The 18,202-nt window shown below is 41.3% G+C and overlaps 1 protein-coding gene across 1 annotated transcript in view; it reads right to left on the reverse strand.

Annotated features, from left to right (window-relative positions):
• Positions 1-3,773: 3,773 nt before the first annotated feature.
• Positions 3,774-18,202, reverse strand: part of PIP4K2A (phosphatidylinositol-5-phosphate 4-kinase type 2 alpha) — a 185,441-nt gene continuing 171,012 nt past the window's right edge. Inside the window, exons 7-10 of the mRNA XM_089693753.1 lie at positions 13,917-14,030; positions 11,761-12,004; positions 7,918-8,021; positions 3,774-4,890 (exon numbers count right to left, since the gene is read on the reverse strand). Coding sequence (XP_089549879.1) covers positions 4,810-4,890; positions 7,918-8,021; positions 11,761-12,004; positions 13,917-14,030 — 543 coding nt within the window. The 3' untranslated portion in view covers positions 3,774-4,809. The remainder of the gene's footprint in view (positions 4,891-7,917; positions 8,022-11,760; positions 12,005-13,916; positions 14,031-18,202) is intronic.

Below are 18,202 nucleotides of genomic sequence, written 5' to 3' on the forward strand. Positions count from 1 at the left end.
AGTATTCATCCTCACACAGGACAATGCATGAGGCAGTTATTTTGGGCATTTCTCTGAGAGGGACTGTTAGTCTGGATCTTCACAATGAGGTTTTTCAGTCATGTCACTAGTTTCTAGGACTTTGATAGGCTGTAAGTTGACAAAATGAAGGATATTTTTTACCTCATTATGGCTCAAGATGTCACTAGACATCCTTGACACTTCTACATAAGTTGTACAATTCAAAGTCCAGAATTTATACAGCTATTCTGAGCTTTCAAAAAGCAGGGGGTGGAGAACTGAAGTTACATTCTGCAGGGCTCAGTGTGAGCCGATTGGAAGGGACACCCCCTTCCCTTTCACACAGCACACAGGAACAGAGCTGAGGCTGTCAGAGGTTTACAACCACTTTAAATATTATTCAAGGATACATGTATTATTTTAAGCCAAGAAAATAATAACTTGCAGGTTATCTAAGTAATTACTATCTGCTCACATACAGCCAAATACACACATAACAAAAGGATTTTACCTTTTACCTGAACTATTTTTGGCAAAGCTGATCTCGTAAGGCCAGACAGTGAAATAACCATAACCACAGGCCATTACAGTATGACCACTGACAGGTAAAGTGAATGACATTGAAAACCTTGCTAAAGTAGCATCTGTCCTTGGGTTGAGATATATTAGGCAGCAAGTGATCATGTTGACCCTGAGATTGATGTGTTGAAAGCAGAAGAAACGAGCAAGAATAAGGATTTGAGTGACTTTAACAAAGGCCAAAATGTAATCGCTATGCAACTGGGCCAAGGCAACTCCAAAACTGTAGCTCTTGTGGGAAGTTCCCAGTCTCCATAGGTCAGGACCTACTAAAAGCGGTTGAAAGAAGAAACGCTGATAAACCAGTGACAGGGTCATGGGTGGCCAAGGCTCATTGATGCACATGGTGAGTGAAGGCTGGCCCGTGAAGTCTGATCCAATAAAAGAACTACTGTAGCTCAGACTGCTGAAAAGGTTAATGCTGCAACACATAGTGCATTGTATATTGTTGCATATAGGGATGTGTAGCTACAGAGAGGTCAGGGTGCCCATGCTGATCTGTGTCCACAGCCAAAACATCAGAACTGCACCACAGAGCAATGAAAGAAGGTGGCTGGTCTGCGAAATTCAAAAATGTTTTGAGGAACACAACGAATATGAGATATTGAGTTGGCCTCCAAATTCTTCAGATCTCAATCCAATTGAGCATCTGTGAGATGAGCTGGAAAAACTAATCCAATGCATGGAGGACTCACCTAGCAACTTACAGGAGTTAAAGGATCTGTTACTGATGGCTTGGTGCCAGATACTTTCAAAGGTCTAGTGGAGTCCATGCCCCAATGGGCTATGGTTGTTGGTCACAATTTTATGGCTGATCGGTGTATATTGAGCAACCAATGGAAAATCTCTACACCACCGCAGTCCTGACACACCTTCTCCCACCCATTTCCGTTACCCTGTGGATACATCCTCCCTGAGGAAGTCCCTATATGGGCGGAAAGAAGTCATAATACATGCGGCCTTGTGTGTTCCCTGCCAGTGAGCTCCAGATATATGGATACCATGACAATGACATGAATGCAATGACATTTGGTTTCCAAATCTGACCAGGTGACCTATTGCTCAAACTTTCTTTCCAGGACATTGGTACTAGTGGTTTGGTGACTGTGGAAGGACTCTTTGACAAGAGGAAACAGGTAGCAAAGCATACTCCATATTTGTTGGACAACTAGCACTCTGAGCATTGGTTGATCCAGGGACTCAGTACAACTTAATCCCCAGACTGTGGCTGGCTATATGAAATTAAAGTCTATGTATGCAGGATTGCTCTGACATTTGAGTGCACAGGTGTAACACAGAAGGTCATTTGGAATGTCTTGAACAAAAGCTCCCATTCTGTGAATGGTTTATTATGAGAACCCCGACACCAGCATATAATATATTGAGGCAGCACTAGTCTTATATACTATCTTGTTGGGTGCAGTTATGGGTACCTTGCATCAGCATACAATATATTGAGCCAACACTAGCCCTATATACTTTCTTGAGTAATGTTGTGTAAAACATATGCAGGTTACTTTTTTTTATCACCACAGTATCATGATTAAGGAAAAAAATGTTTGTATGATTAGGTACCAGTCACTTCATTAGGAAAACGACTCATCTTAACACTGATAATAGAACATCTGGAGCCAACTATGATTACATACAACCAAATTGGATTTACTCTCTTAGTACACAATAGCTCACCCCCTTGTTGCATGGCACATTGTTAGCATGACTGCTTTGCCTACCTTTGGTGCGATCTGAGAATGAGTTACATATTTACATAAATTAGATAAACCTGAACTTTTTATGTACGTTTTACCATAGTCAAATATGACCATAATTGAAGCTAAACAATAGGAAAAAAATGTTTTTTCTTTAGATAGATTGAAATGTCCATCAAGGTGTGATTAGTGTTGTGTGTTTGAGTCTTATTCTGATACAAATAAAACATAAAAATGAAGTTTACATACAATAATTGATATATGGCATGAGCTTGGGGGAACCAGACAGCGATAGCCCCAAAATTATTTAGGGGACAGTGAGTTTCATACCATGGATAGAACTGTCCATATATACATTTCCCAGTTGAAGTAATATCTACCTGAAGAGCCTATACTACATCATGGAGAATTTCAGTTTATACCATGTTGCTTTGATACAATATAAAACTGACAAGAGTGACAGGATGTTAAAGATCATCTTCAACAGGGGCACAAATAAAAGCTTTCTTAGTACAGATGGAAGGGACTGGGATCTCTTGGGATTTTACTGGCATTTGTGCTCCCATTGAAAATATATTTTTCACTTCCTCTCCTAGTGACTACTGGGACAGGAAGTGAGGAAAGGTCTAACATTATGTAGGAAAATTCACCCTCCCTATTTTTTCTGTTTACCATTATCACTAACCCAACTTATAAAATTCAAACCTAGCTCATACAAAGCCATCCACAACACTGCCCCTAGCTACATCACCAACCTCTCAAGTCGTCCTCTTCGCTCCTCCCAAGACATCTTGCTTTACAGTTCCCTTGTTACCTCCTGCCATGCTCACCTGCAAGACTTCTCCAGAACTTCTCCCATCCTCTGGAACTCCCTACCCCAGTATGCCCAGCTATCTCCTACTCTGTCCGCCTTTAGGTGATCCTTGAAAACTCATTTTTTCCGGAAAGCCTATCCCACATCCACCTAAAAACTGTACTTGAGTCAACCTCCTACAGATCATCTCACAGTTATTACCTTTTGTACCACCTCCTCCTCCCTTTAGATTGTAAGCTCCATGAGCAGAGCCCTCCTATTCCTTCTGTTTTGAACTGATAGTATAATTACAATCTCCCTTTTTATAGTAAAGCGCTGCACAAATTGTTGGCTCTATATCAATCATGGATAATAATACGAAGTGAAATTAAAGGAAAATCCCAAATTTAAGGTTGTCCCCAGAACAATAACAGAGGGGAAGTCTTCCCATGAGGACACAAGTTCTTGTGACCCTGGTAATAACCTTCCCAGTCAGTTCCCAGACTGACTTGCAGGGAAGGACTTTGGATTTTGAACAGGTAACTCATACATCCATCTGCAGAGGTAACTTTTGTATAAAACAGAAATCATACACACCAATTTTGACTTATCGAACATAACATCGGAGACAGAAGGGTCAAAACGATTCTCTTAAGACTGAAATGAAATCTAGAAAGTATCCAGACACTAAATCCATACAATTGCTGTATTTCCATTTGTAACACATGAAAATAACATCTATGGAACATATTGGGATACAGACGTGAAGATTACAGGCAAGAACAGAAATGCCCCCACACTACAATGTAAACAGTTGTTCTTTATCGACTCCCATGGATGATCTTGCTTGTTCAAAGCTATAGAATCAATAGGTTATTCGTATTGCCTAAATCTATGCAAGCAATCTTGTCTTTGTAACATTAAAACTGGATGGTACCGCGACAAAAAAGAGAAAAAAAAACAAAAAGAAAAAAAACAAAAAAAAGAAGATCAAAGCAGCCCCCGTTAAAGTGAAGTGCAGATTATTGTGGCAAGAGTGGAGAGACGCATGGACTTCGTCAATATGGCATCAACAATCCCAGTTTGATTTAATGAAGCATCACATATTGAAGCTCTTTGTGTAGAAGTGAAAATCTGTCCCCTCCCAAAATGCATTGCTTTCACGCCTGTCCTCCGAAACGTGAGCAGTTATAGTTGAAGCAACAGTTGAGATTTGCAGAACTTAAGCGGTGTGTTTCTTTCTCTTTTGTTATAATTGTAATGAATACTGACAATCTAACATTTAAAAAAAAAAAGAAAACTTAGGAAAAATAAAATAAACTGATCTACAGTTTACGGTTTGATACCATTTTAATAAACTTCACATGCATGTTGCTTTGCTGGATCCCAAATACTTCATCCACTTATCGCTACTTGCAGCTGTGCATTATTATCATTTTTTGTGCAACTTCATAGAGCAGATTCAATGTTTGTTTTTTTTTTTTTCTTTTTTTTTCTTGAATTAAACATGAAAAAGTAAAAAATAACTAGGACTATGCCGGGAAGCGACGGAAGTTAGTAAATTCCCCCCTCTCAGGCCATCTTTTCCAGAAGATGTAGGTTGCTGGGGGAGGGATGTTCTTCTCTGCATGGTGAGCTTAAGTTCCAGCACGGTCCGTCTGTCTTTCCAACCATACTCCACCAATGTCTGTCCTGTCTTCTACAACGTTCTACTGGTATCAGGAGAGGTTACGTCAGGATGTTGTTAATAAAGTCCAAGAAACGCTTAGAATACTGCTCTGGATTAACAGTGGAGATCTCTGCACCTGCCTGTGAAAAGAAAAGAATGAGAAGTGTGCAAAATACACATGGCAGAATAAATGAGCATTCCATGCATACAGGATAAGAGAGGCAGGGAAACTTCCTTGGGATACCCTCAAAGTCTTATAACATCATAACTGGCTGAGCTTCAACTCAAAGTGGTTCTAAAGGCTGAAGGTTTTTTATCTTCATGCATTCTATACATAAAAGGTAAAAAAACCTTCATTGTGCAGCTTCTCACTCAGCCCCCCCTAATACCTACCTGAGCCCGAATCGGATTCAGCAATGTGCACGATGGCACAAGCTCTCCCAGGTCTCTGCCTCCTCATGGGCTGAGACACATCATCGGGAGCCATTGTCTCCCACTGCTGTCAATCACAGTCAGTGAGGAGGGCGCCACGGGAGAGGGACGGTGCTGAGCCACGGCTCTATGTGTCTCATAGACAAAGAAGTGGCTTGGGAGCAAGCACATGAGTGCCCTTAAAGCAAGTAGCCCGCTCAGGAGGCACTCAGCAGGGGGGATGGGCCTGAAGCACCAATGGAGAATACGAGAAGAGGAGGATCGGGGCTGATATGTGCAAAACCATTACAAAGAGCAAGTAAGTATGACATGTTTGTTATTTAAAAAAAAAAAATCTGAATCTTTACAATCATTTTAAAAATACAGTAAGGTGTGCAGGATGCAGAAATACCATATCATCTACTTTGTAATAGCAAACATATATGGAGACCAGTGGCTCAAATGAAAAGGCAGGCTTGGCTGCCATGCTGGAGATGGAATGTACTGGGATATATGACACCTGGTAGAGTTAAGGTGGGAACATCCTTCCAGGTTCCCAGATGTTACTGTACATCTCAAAGGGACCAGCAAAGCAGACATGTGAATGAAACCATGCGCAAATGTCATCAGCATACAGGCAACAGTGAATCACAGAAACTAAAGCGATACAAAAAGTCTCTTCTTAGTGAATGGCTGAGCGGTCATCAAGTACATGCGGAGGAAATCCATTTTGCAATTGCTTCTAGCTGCTTACAGGGATCGAAATTTGGCTGATTTATCAGGGACTGGACGAATCTCGTTCCATGTATGCACAGGCTGGTTGTACAGAGGATGATCTCTTGATTGACTTCTGTACAACCAGTCTGTTGGAAACGTTTCTCTTTATCAGTGCCACCAGCTATAGCCAGCGGGAGGAAATCTCGCCACTGTCAGAATACAAAGGTTCAGCTGGAGGATTCCACCATCCATCTCAAATGTGTGGAAGGGGGATCAATTATTTTTATTTTGTTCAACCGGCTGGTTGACTGAAAGAAAATGAATAATGTATGGCCTTCCTTAATCTTTCTAAATGTGAGTGAGTGGCCAGTGTTTAATCTTTCGACATAAAGATTTAATATACTACACTTAGCTGCGCCCTCTTTTTTATTTTACATCTCAAAGGGGATGACATTGACCCTCTTTCACCTAAAACAGAAAAATGCAGAGGAGGAACGCAATTGCCTGCAGTGGATAAACGGAGACTGATCCCAACCAGAAGTGAAATGCCAGTGTACATTAACCCTTAATAAACCAGGCTACAGAAGTTAGCAAAAACATGCAGGCAGCACTGGGCTTTATTAGATAGACCAGCATGCATTGAAAACGAAGTGTCATGGATGTGCCCTGTAAGAAATGTTTACTTTAAAATTAATTTTACAAGTATTTAAAATTAATTTTACATACTTGTAAAATTAATTTTAAATACATTAACTCAAAGACTTTCATGGTTTACCCTCAGGGCTCATTCAGACGGCAGATTAGTGCCGGCAGCCCATAGAAATGGAGGCACGTGCAGCGCCGGCACAGATCCAATCGCATGTCAAAGCTGGACATGCAGGCTGCAGCAGGTGCACAGATCTGTATGCAGAGGCTCTGCATTCGGATCCATGCACCTGCTCATGCCTGCATGTCAAACTTTGCCTGCACTGCGTGTGCGTCCACTTCTATGTGCTGCCTGCATGCACACGCATCTGCCAGCAGTTCTGCATGGAGGACGCCACTAATCTCTCGTCTGAAAAAAAAAAAAAAAAAGAAGAATTCCCTTTAAAGGCTATTTCAGAGTTCTGTGCCTCAAGGGAACGGCTGTTGACAACCAGCGCTGGTCTAAACTTCAAGGACTTGCTTGAGACAAGCAGTGGCAAGTGGAATGCAGAGGGATGGAAGGCTGAAACACCTCCTTCCTTCTGCATTCTCTGGTCAGAAAGTCTCTCAGGAAAGTCCTTGGAGCCTGATATAAGCACCAGTTATAAGAGTCATTTCCTTGCTAGTTGTCAGTTGGGGGGAGGGGGCTGTCAAACAATGCCTACATTTACTTTGTCCCCTGGGGGCACTGAAAAAAATTAAGTGTGAGTTCTTCTTTAAAGCGTATCTAATCCTGAAAAACTATTTTTTTATTATTGATTTTAGCTTACCTAAGATGTAGTGGCTGCATTAATTTTTTTAGCAAGTACAGAACATAGCTGTTCTTGCCAGAAATGCAGTGTCCTCATTTACTTTGGGCTTAAAAGAAAGCATAAAGAACCTCATCTTTATTGTGTAAACTACTACTCCCATCAATCCATCATGTACTGGTGTATAACAACCATGGCTACCCTTATAGATGTAGGACAGAAATATAATGCAGACAGGAAATGTGTTATCTGCAAGATTATCAGGTAAAAATAAATCCTGAAAAAAGGATACCAAATCAGACTGGTAAACTGCAATATATCCAATTTTTGTTTATGGGTTTGATTAGCTGACACCAGAAGAGATGGTGTCAGATGTAGCAGAGGAATTCCAGTGATGAGGAGCCATCAAAAGACACAATACAATTATAATGAAGCCACTGAAATGTTTTGCTTAAATCTGGCAAAAATCACAGCACTGTGTTTTACGTTATGTCCTTACAGGTGTCAGCGTGCCCACCATTCATGTACTCAAAATTTACTCCCAGCCCTTTACACTGAGAACACCACTTGTAACCACAATGAGCAGAGGAATAATACCATACTTACTCCATGTTTAACAGTTTTTGCCGCATGAGCCGCCTTCTTTTTTGCATCATAGTGAGTTAATATGTCAATAATGGCCATGAAATAGACTTCCTTCCTGGGTGCATCTAATCAGGAACAGAAAATACAAAATAAATGTGTGTTTGATAAATACAAAAACATAAATAATTAATAACTAGTACTTTACAGGGGACATCCTTCACATCATTCTCTCTGCAGAGGAGCATACAGTCTAAGAGCAGGACAGTGGCTAAGTGGTTGACACTTCTACCTAGCAGCACTAGGGTCTACAGTTCGAATTCCAACCACTGCACTACCTGCATGGAGTTTGCATGTTCTCCTTGTGTCTGTGCGGGTTTCCTCCAGGTACATGAGTTAGGGACCTTTGATTGTAAGCTCCTTGAGGGCAGGGACTTATGTGAATGTACAATATATATGTAAACTATGTATATGTAAATTGACGGCGGTATATCATCAAAACCTGTAATAAATAATGTCGCTGCCATACATACACAAAAACTTATACACGCACGCTCACTGGCTCATTAGCTAGGTATAGACTATCTTCACCTTTAAAAAATAATAAATGCATGTACTGTATTTTTGGAAGGACAAAAATGTGCATTTATTTATTTATCTTTTTTTTTTTTTTTTTTTACAGAAGTCTGCAAAGTATTGCACCCATGGTCAATGGACCGCGGGCACAATGTCAGATTCTTGCAAACACTTCTTACAGCTTTCTGCCTATACCTCTATACAGACATTCTGTTGCAGAGCTGGAGGAAGTGTCAAGGGACTAAAAGTGTGCCAGTTACCCCCCAGTCTACTGAGAGTTACAAATCTATCCCCCCAGCTGCTGCAGGTGCAGGAAAGTCATTGGAACCACGTACCACCAAACAGGGGTGTAAGATGGTGCAAAAGGTTAAATTTAAAGATGTACTTCAGATACCAAGGTAAGTTGCAATTGAATGACGTTTAGCTTGCTAGAACACAGTGTATCAAACAATTGTCCTTTTTTATAAAGTAAAGTATAGTTTTCCGGTCTATGTGCACTACAATGCAGCCTGCATGGCAATTTCTCAGTGGGGGAAGGGCACATATCCTGATGGTGGGAACAGTGGACTGTACCTGTACAATGTGCATGCATAGCATAGTCATCTGTAGTCTCCACCAGGAACGCATGTGTCTGGGTGACAATGTAGAAGCACAATTTTTAAACATTTAATGAAAAGAGTCATCTGGGTTTCATTAAGAAAAAAAAAAATGGTCATGCAAAGGAGAGATTGTAATGGCTATAACACAGTATTTCACTTTCTGAGATGTACTGGACTGGTCCACGACATCAAATCATAGCTATCCAAAGCAGTGATGTATTTAGGTTTTGTGTTTGCAGTGATGTATTTAGGTTTTGTGTTGCCCCAGGCAACACAAAAAATCTGACGCCCCACTTCTCCCCACCTCCCCGTACACGGAGAGAGACTCACCATCACAGCTCTACGGAATTCCGGCTCCTTTCCTGGAGTCTCATGGCCACTCCTTTCACCCCACTCTTCCACCTGCCATCCAGCCCGCTGCCCCTTAGACCATCCTCGACGCGACGCAGGACGTCCAGCGTCCCTTCTTCCGGCGGGTGCCATCCCCCCCACTGAAAAATGGCACCCAAGTCCTTTCAGCCCCAGATCCAAATCGCTGACAAACTCATGTAGACTTCACCTCCGCAACATCTCCAAGATACGACCGTTCCTAACCCTGGAAACCACTAAGCAACTTATTCACTCCCTTATTATATCACGCCTTGACTACTGCAACTCCCTCCTCACCAGCCTACCTCATCGCAGGCTATCCCCACTCCAGTCCATCATGAATGCTGCTGCCAGACTCATTCACCTTACTAACCACTCTGTATCTGCCAATCCCTCCACTGGCTTCCAATTGCCCAACAGATAAAATTCAAAACACTAACACTGACGTATAAAGCCGTTCATAACACTGCCCCTAATTACATCACTGACCTTGTCCCTAAATACCACCCAAACCGTACTCTCCGCTCCTCACAAGACCTCCTACTCTCTAGCTCCCTTGTCTCCTCCTCCAATGCCAGTCTCCAGGATTTCTCAAGGGCTTCACCCATCCTCTGGAACTCCCTACCTCAATCTATCAGGCTATCGCCTACTCTGCTCACTTTTAGGTGCACTCTGAAAACCCATCTCTTCAGGGAAGCCTACCCCAACCCCAGCTAATACTGGAATCCTCTACTCTTCCTATCACTCCATCCCCCACATCTAATTACCTCTTGTACCTCTATCCCCTCCCTCCTAGATTGTAAGCTCCAAGGAGCAGGGCCCTCTAATCCCTCTTGTATTGAACTGTATTGTTACTGTACTGTCTCCCTCCATAATGTAAAGTGCTGAGCAAACTGTAGACGCTATATAAATCCTGTATAATAATAATAAGGCAAACTCCTTGTTTGCCTTGCGGCAAATACACCCCTGATCCAAACCTCAGTGTCATCTAGTAGGCAAGGAAGAGGATAGGGTTTGGGCCATTTATCTCTTAATAGTCTACTTCGTTCATTGGCCCCTGCAGGCTTTAGTTTTTCATTTTTTTTTTCATTTTTGCTCAGTTAAAAAAAACAAAATAAATTGCTTCTACTGAAGTCTTGCAGTTTTCCTGTAGAAGCAGCTCAGTGTTATCCTATGTGTCCATGCACACTAGCATGTTTAGAAGCATATTTGAAACATTAGAACAGAAAAAAAACATTCTGGTTTGCGTTTTTGGGAGGAGTTTACTGGCAGAAAAAAATGCTAAACGATCCTAAACGCCTGTACAAAAATGCTCCATATGCGATAGTTAATTTCTGTCAAAAGAATAGACTTTTTTTAAGCCCAGTGTGCATGGACCCTATAGCCCTGTAACAATGTAATTGTTCATTAAAACGTTTGGACCCATATTGGTGATCCTCGGTGTGCTGGTGACATTCCCCCTTGCCGATTCTGTTCGGTTCCAGCCGACGGTCGCTGCAGCACCCACTTATACATATGACATTTTTAACACAGGAACGTGTGTGAATGTGCCCAGAAATGTAACAAAATGATTGTACAATCTCCTATAAGTTGTTCATACATGGCTCCATTTTTTCTTAACAAAAAAAAAAAACCTGAACTGATTCCCCCATCCACAGATTGAGGCGGAATCGTCCTTGCTATGCTAATGTATCCTGACAGCGGGCACACCCCCACTGTCACAATACCCTGATCAGGGCTGCAGTTAATTGGCTGCAATGCTGATCAAAGCAAAGTTTTCCAACAAGCCCATTCAAGAGAAGTCCATCTTTAGATCAACTGCTCTCGAATGGGAACAGCCATACATAGATTAAAATTCGGTTGGTCCCTGCTAAACCAGCCGAATTTCAATCCTTAGATGGCCAGATTTAGGCTGACCATACACGTTACAATCTGTTTGCACATGCTCCTTTAGATCAACCTTCAATCATGCAATGCAAGAGTCTGACTGAATGGATACAAACTGAGGGGATTGTTTTGGTAGGCCATGTTATGTAGCTTTGGTAAAGAAGATAGTTGATGCTAAATCCAAATCTGGAAAAGCTGTACAAAGTAGTGCAAGAACCTACCTATACAATTGATTTAAATCCCTGTAGAAGGCCCTTGCACTACATAGCTGTTGATAGATCTAAACGGGATTGTACAATTAGATTGTAACATCTGTGGCCAGCTTAAGACCAACCATCATGTCACTGTTTGATAACTTACACAATGAGAAAAGCTTGTTCCTGGCTGTGGAAAACCCTAAATAAATGCAAAATTCATAGAATGTATAATAACGTACTGTCATGGCTTTTAATTCCATATACGTCAATAGTTGGGTCGAACTCCCCAGGAAGGAGAGGCTTTGTACTGTTCAGTGTGTTCCCCGGGCTATCCGGAGGAGTGCCTACGGGGTGCGTCCCATCACTTTCACCCTCTTCTTCTCCTTCATTGTCCTCGCTCTCCACATCCTCCTGCTCGGCCCTCTCCACATCGTGGATTCCCACCAGCAGGCTGTAATCCATAAGCTTCAACTGAGCCAAAAACTAGAGGGAAGAAATTACATTTATTTATTAATGTACAATGAAATATAAATAGCAGCTCTGCAATGGAACAAGACATCTGTGATATAACTGGCTTTACATAAATGGTTAGAACAAGAATTAAAGAAGAACTCTAAACAATAAAAATAATCAAATATAAATATATATTAAAAAAATATAATATAATATACAATATAAAATAAAAGTAAAGAACTGGAAGAAACGGCAAAAAATATATAAATCTATACAAATAGGATACTGCTTAGGTATGTCATAAATCTTATAGAAGGTTGTCAGGGGGTCCAAGTCCTCTTCTTTCTCTGGAGGGTATATCCTAAATGCTGCAGACAGGAAGTGAGTTAAATGCCACCGGCCATTATTTAACCCGGAAGCGAAGTGGTGCTGCATAACTAGATTGGGGAGTCTTTGGGGGGCAACACCAGAAATAGGGCAAGAATAGAATTGGAGCTGTTGGTTTCTTGCAGCGGTTTTATTTGCATACATTTGCCCCCATCTGAATCCTTTGCAAGCAGTAGATTTAATATTTCCCTGGCATCTGCCAGTGTGCCCCTGTGCAATTCATGGCACGTTGCACAGGCATTGGGGGGGGAAAGAGACCCAAATTGTGTTTAACCTCCCTAGCGGTATGATTATTTCAGATTTTTGGTGCTGAAAGCGGTACCATTATTTTGCATGGAAATATGTAGTTTTTTATTGTAGGCTGTAATATTTAGGAATAACTCACTGAAATCTGTCCGAACAAGAGTCTAGTAAACATCCCGGGTATGATAAAATTTGAAACATGAAATCATAAATTATAATTTAATAAATAATCATAAAAAATAATATTATAATAATAATACATTTAATTCAGTAATATAATCAAACCAAAAACACTGAAATTTGAAATATAGCGCCAAGTTCGCACATCGCTGAGCAAAGTTGCAAAATCGTTTTCAGTGTCTGATGACGAATTTCCCCACCAATCATTATCACTCAATTCTGCAAGTGGTTCTGATTTACTATCGCTGTTCTCTAGCTGATCTAAACCCGCTTTTGACCTAAAGGGACACTTTTTGGACGCCATGGACGTTTCTCAGTTTCCAGGCAGAAAGAACAGACAAAATGCAGGCAGGGCACAGGACGAAGCACTCGGGACAAAATGTATGTGAAATGGGTTTAAACAGCAATATTTGACCATGTAAAATTTGTTTGGAAAAAAATGACATTTTTTAAAGTTTTCAAATTTTGCGGCGCTGGCAGCGCCCGTACATCCCGACGTCACAGGGACCGGAACACAGAAACCGGATGCCGGCATCTGCCGGAGGAGATGACCGAGGACGCTGCAGGGGACACATCGCGGGAGCGAAGGACAAGGTAAGCTCTGCAGGGACTCCCTATGCAGCGCCGCATGGTAAGCCCGAGTGTAGCTCGGGGTTACCGCTTTTGGTACTGACATTTTACCCCGAGCTACACTCGGGAATACCGCTAGGGAGGTTAAATCCTGAAACAAGAGTTTGGCTTTAATTATAAGGGCAACTGCTTCTTTTATTTAAAAAAAAAAAAAAAAAAAAAAGGAGTAAGTACCCGAAAAGCAACACTCATCCTTGTGCTTTTAGAAATACAACTATTTGCTGAAGTTACCATAAGACACAACAAGCATATGACCAAGGAGACTTTTCCCTGTGTAATTATCGACCACACATTTTGTTTTCGTAACCATCATTAGGAATCGTCAGCCAATATAAGATTATTTACATGTTATCCAATATTCTAAGCCAGGTTAGGATCTGTGCAAAATAGGCGAACGTAGCAGAATGGCGCCTGCCTGCCTATAGACACATTTAAACTTTAAAAGGACAGATAGGTTCGCTGTAATAAAATGTCAGAACACCAATCCACAAAGTCATCTTACCTCAACATCTTTCTTTAGTTTCTCCTGAAACATCTTTTTGTTGTTCTCATCAATGTAGATTTTCTGACCATCATTTATAAAATCATTATCTTTGTACGTTGGCAGCTCTTTGGCCTGCAAAAAAAAAAAAAAAAAAAAAAAAACACAGGAGAAGCATTGAATGGACTTGACCACCTATAGATGAGGTGCTAGTTCTCCGGTTGAAGACTCAAAAACATGGCAGCCCACACAGTCAATGAAACTGAGGGCTGAAAATCACCTCCCAACCCTTCCACTTCAATCCAGTGGGCACAAGGAAGCATTAAAGTGGTTCTAAACCTCAGACATGAAATATAAACAAAGCATACCCCTTAATAGTGTGTCCTGATTTAATTAAGAGCACTAAGTGTCATTTCTGTCTGCTGCCTTGTTCGGCTGCTATCAGGATGAGTCACTTCTGACATTACTGGCTCCTGTCTAAAGCTGGAGATGCACACATCATATTTTTTTAATTTTTTGTTCAGGCAGAACAAAAAAATGTTACAGATTCTTCCATCTATGCTAAACAGTATGGATGGACAAATCTCCTGCTGCAGCTACTGTAATCTAAAATACCTGAACAGTGCCTGCATTCGGCCAACAATTTATTACCTGGCTCCTTCAAGTTTTCAAGGGTGGGAGGGGTGACAACAGGACAACTGACAGAGCGAATTTCACCCGGCTCATCTGGAACTGGCAAAATTTGCTCTGTGCATTGCCAGTTTAAAGTGTTACTACACCCAAACCAGTAACATCAGTCTGTAGATGCAGTAAAGCATGCTTGTCATACTCACTGTGGAACCTAAGGAGTTAATCCTCTGCATTGTGTAAAAACGCTATTTAATCCTGTGTTCTCCGATCCTCCCCTTATTCCAGTGTCCCCCTCTTTTCTCCTGATAAGACAATTCATGTGGAGTTACTCTGCACATGCTCCATTTGGTGTGTATTGCTAGAGAGGTTTTTCTTGGAAGAGTGCATGTGATCAGCACAGGGCCAATCGGTACTGCCCAGACAGAGGTCAGGGGTCCTGCAACTTCCTAGAGCAGAATGAAAACTCCTACTACAAGCTTTAACATGTGCTCGTCTGGACACTGATAGAAGTCACAAGACTGCTCTAACTGCTGATGAGAAAAGGTATTTAGCAGTTTATATTTACCAACATAATTGAACTTCCATGTTGTGTGTACTGTGGGAGACCAGATATAGTGAATGCAGAGTCCGGGGAGACCAGATATAGTGAATGCAGGGTCCGGGGAGACCAGATATAGTGAATGCAGGGTCCGGGGAGACCAGATATAGTGAATGCAGGGTCCGGGGAGACCAGATATAGTGAATGCAGGGTCCGGGGAGACCAGATATAGTGAATGCAGGGTCTGGGGAGACCAGATATAGTGAATGCAGGGTCCGGGGAGACCAGATATAGTGAATGCAGGGTCCGGGGAGACCAGATATAGTGAATGCAGGGTCCGGGGTTTAGTAACACTGAGAATAATATCTGATGGGCTTTCTCTGGCTTTGTTACTTTCACTATCACTTGTTCTAGTTCAGTTTAACTAGCATTTTCAAAGAAGAACTCAGCAATGGCAGCCTACATGTTCTCTCGGTACACATTTCTTTAAAAAAAAAATATCCAGCTTTACAATGGTGTTTTTTTGTTTGACTATGAAACGCATGTAACCAATCCTTTTGAGCAATAACTGGTAGGACAACGATGGGAAAATATGAAATGAAAGGATCGGGGAAACCAAAAAATGCATTTTAGTGAGATGTTCCATCTGACAGGAATGTAGCTGGTCTGTAATCATCTTTTTTCCTCCCTTCTATTCCCCACTGAGCAACTGACTTCTTATGTCCTGGCAGCCTGCCCGGACTGTCCGTGCCAAAAAAAGAACTAAGCTGGACTAGAACCACTAATTTTATAGCATATTGGTGCTGTCGCTACTCTATGAAAAGAGTGGCCACCAGAGAGCCTTCCCTCACACACAGAGGGGAAGAGTAATCTGTCTGAGCTTCGGGCTCCTGACTGATGTCCTATCAATGAACAATGAACCTTCTGGGGGATGGAGGACGTCAAAACAGATGCAAGAATGTGACAATTGTTGGAGGTCAGTGAAGTTGAAGAGGACGGCTGCAGTAGGACATGGCCTAACACACACTGCTAGGCTTTTTGAGCAACACAAGGCCTCACAACATCTGACTGAGCCGTGCTTCAAAAAGTATCCAAATTCTGACTTTCATAGTTCTAAAATAAAAATATAGAGAAGTTGACTGACTGCCATTGTTCTTAACATGCTTTACAGGTCAGATCTGTAATGCTGAGCCAAAATGCATTGTATATTGTGGCTCTAAACTGCCAAAAATTGTATAGCTAAAAAACGAGCTTAAATAAACTGGCAGGTTATGCTGAGGATTAGAAGGAATAAACCTCTAGTAAACCACTGTGAGGCACAGTACAGGCTTCTTAAGAACAGAAGATAACTCTAAAGCTGGCCTTGCAGTAGAATTTTGATTGAAGGATGTTTTCAGAACATTTGTTCAAATACCTAACAGTTAAAGGGGATTATTCAACAATCAGTTTAGAAGGATGGAAAATTTTCGAATGGTAATATCAAATTTCTAATTGTTGAATTTGTTCCCGGGTGAGAAAAACCAGTTAGTCTTATGAACGTGCACTTGTCAAAAGTTAACCTAGAAGTAAAATGTTCCTTCTAAGAAAACTGTGACACTGGGGGTTATTTACCAAAATTGGAGTGCAAAATCTGGTGCAACTCTGGCAATAAAACCTGGAAGCTGATTGGTTTCAATGCAAAGATTAATTGAAGAAGCTGAAGTTAGAAGCTGATTGGCTACCATGCACGGCTGCACCAGATTCTGAGTGCACCTGATTTAATGAATCTCCCCCATTGACATGATACTCGAATGAAAAGTCATCTGAAATTAGTTAAGTCCATGAAGGCACCATCAAATGGTTGGATCAGCGATTTTTGTACTTTCTCATCTGAATGTTTGAATGAAATTCTACAGGTGTAAGGTCAGTGTAAAGGGGACCCTCACCCTAAACCAAATTCACATATTGTCCTCCTCCTTCCTGTCTCAAGATTGGATGTACTTTTTTTTTTTTTTTAGTTAAAAGATGCATTTCTTCCCTAAGTCAGAATGACAATTGTGCCCTCCCTGCCAAGATTTAGCACATGTGCAGATGTGCCATAGGGCTTTGGGTGGCCACGGAGTCCAGCGGCACATCTGTTCACACGCTAGTTTCGCAGTCCATCTGTCCATTCCAATATTTTGCCATCTTTGCACTTGTACAGATGTGTCAAAAGGCTCTGCCAGTATACATGTGCATGAGCCATAATGGTGGCACTGGAGCTGCACAAAAGGGGCTGGAAGTTCCTTTTTCCAAGTCTCACTTCTATAACAAATCCCCCAAATAATATGTTTATTCCTCATTTCATGGCTTGGCAAGGAAAATAGAGTGAACATCCGATACATGAGAAAGGTAAGGATGTCCAACTCTTATAGAGAGCCTCAAATTGCAGGGATGTCAGTCTGTATCAATGCTAAGCATAGGGCCTTCGTCACCCAACTCCATCCTACAATTAGGACAGCAGAAAAGGTCCTTCACCTGCAACATCACTGCGGTTGTTCCAGGGTCAGCGCTAAACCTGTCAATGTTGGTGCCTATACATGTAACAATCAAATAAAGTGATACATTAAAGACTTCAATATTATAGAATTAGCAAAAAAATCATTATTTCTAAACACTGCAACTGACCTTACCCTATTGATTATACGACAATTTTACTGAGGCTTGCAGCAATTAAATTCACCAATGTTTAGATCAATATTTAGTTTAAAAGGCTAGTTTAAATGGACGATCAATTGATCTTAATATGAACCTGTGCTTTGCACTTTCACAAGGTCGACTAATTTGTGTGGATACCTGATCAAAATTGATCACCTATGCATGCTATGATCAGTCTAAAGCTGTCTAACTGGTGTGGTGATCAAATTTATGAGCAATCCATAACATATCTTGTTCTGAATTATTTTGGGTTTGGTTTTACATACAGGGCATACTAGTATTCATGCAGTATTTATTCCAGAAAATGATTTTTATTATCCAGTCACCTATCATCTAGCCACAACTGAAACACTCCTTTTGACTGGACACGGCCCTTCAAGGTTGGAATATACATACTGAATTGGTATTTGTTTGAGATGGAAGAATAAAGCTAGTCATACATGGATTGACTTCACATGAACCA

Source organism: Staurois parvus, unplaced genomic scaffold, assembly GCF_062004578.1.
Source record: "Staurois parvus isolate SC_StPar_1 unplaced genomic scaffold, SC_StPar_1.0 ptg000636l, whole genome shotgun sequence".
NCBI classification, from domain to species: domain Eukaryota; kingdom Metazoa; phylum Chordata; class Amphibia; order Anura; family Ranidae; genus Staurois; species Staurois parvus.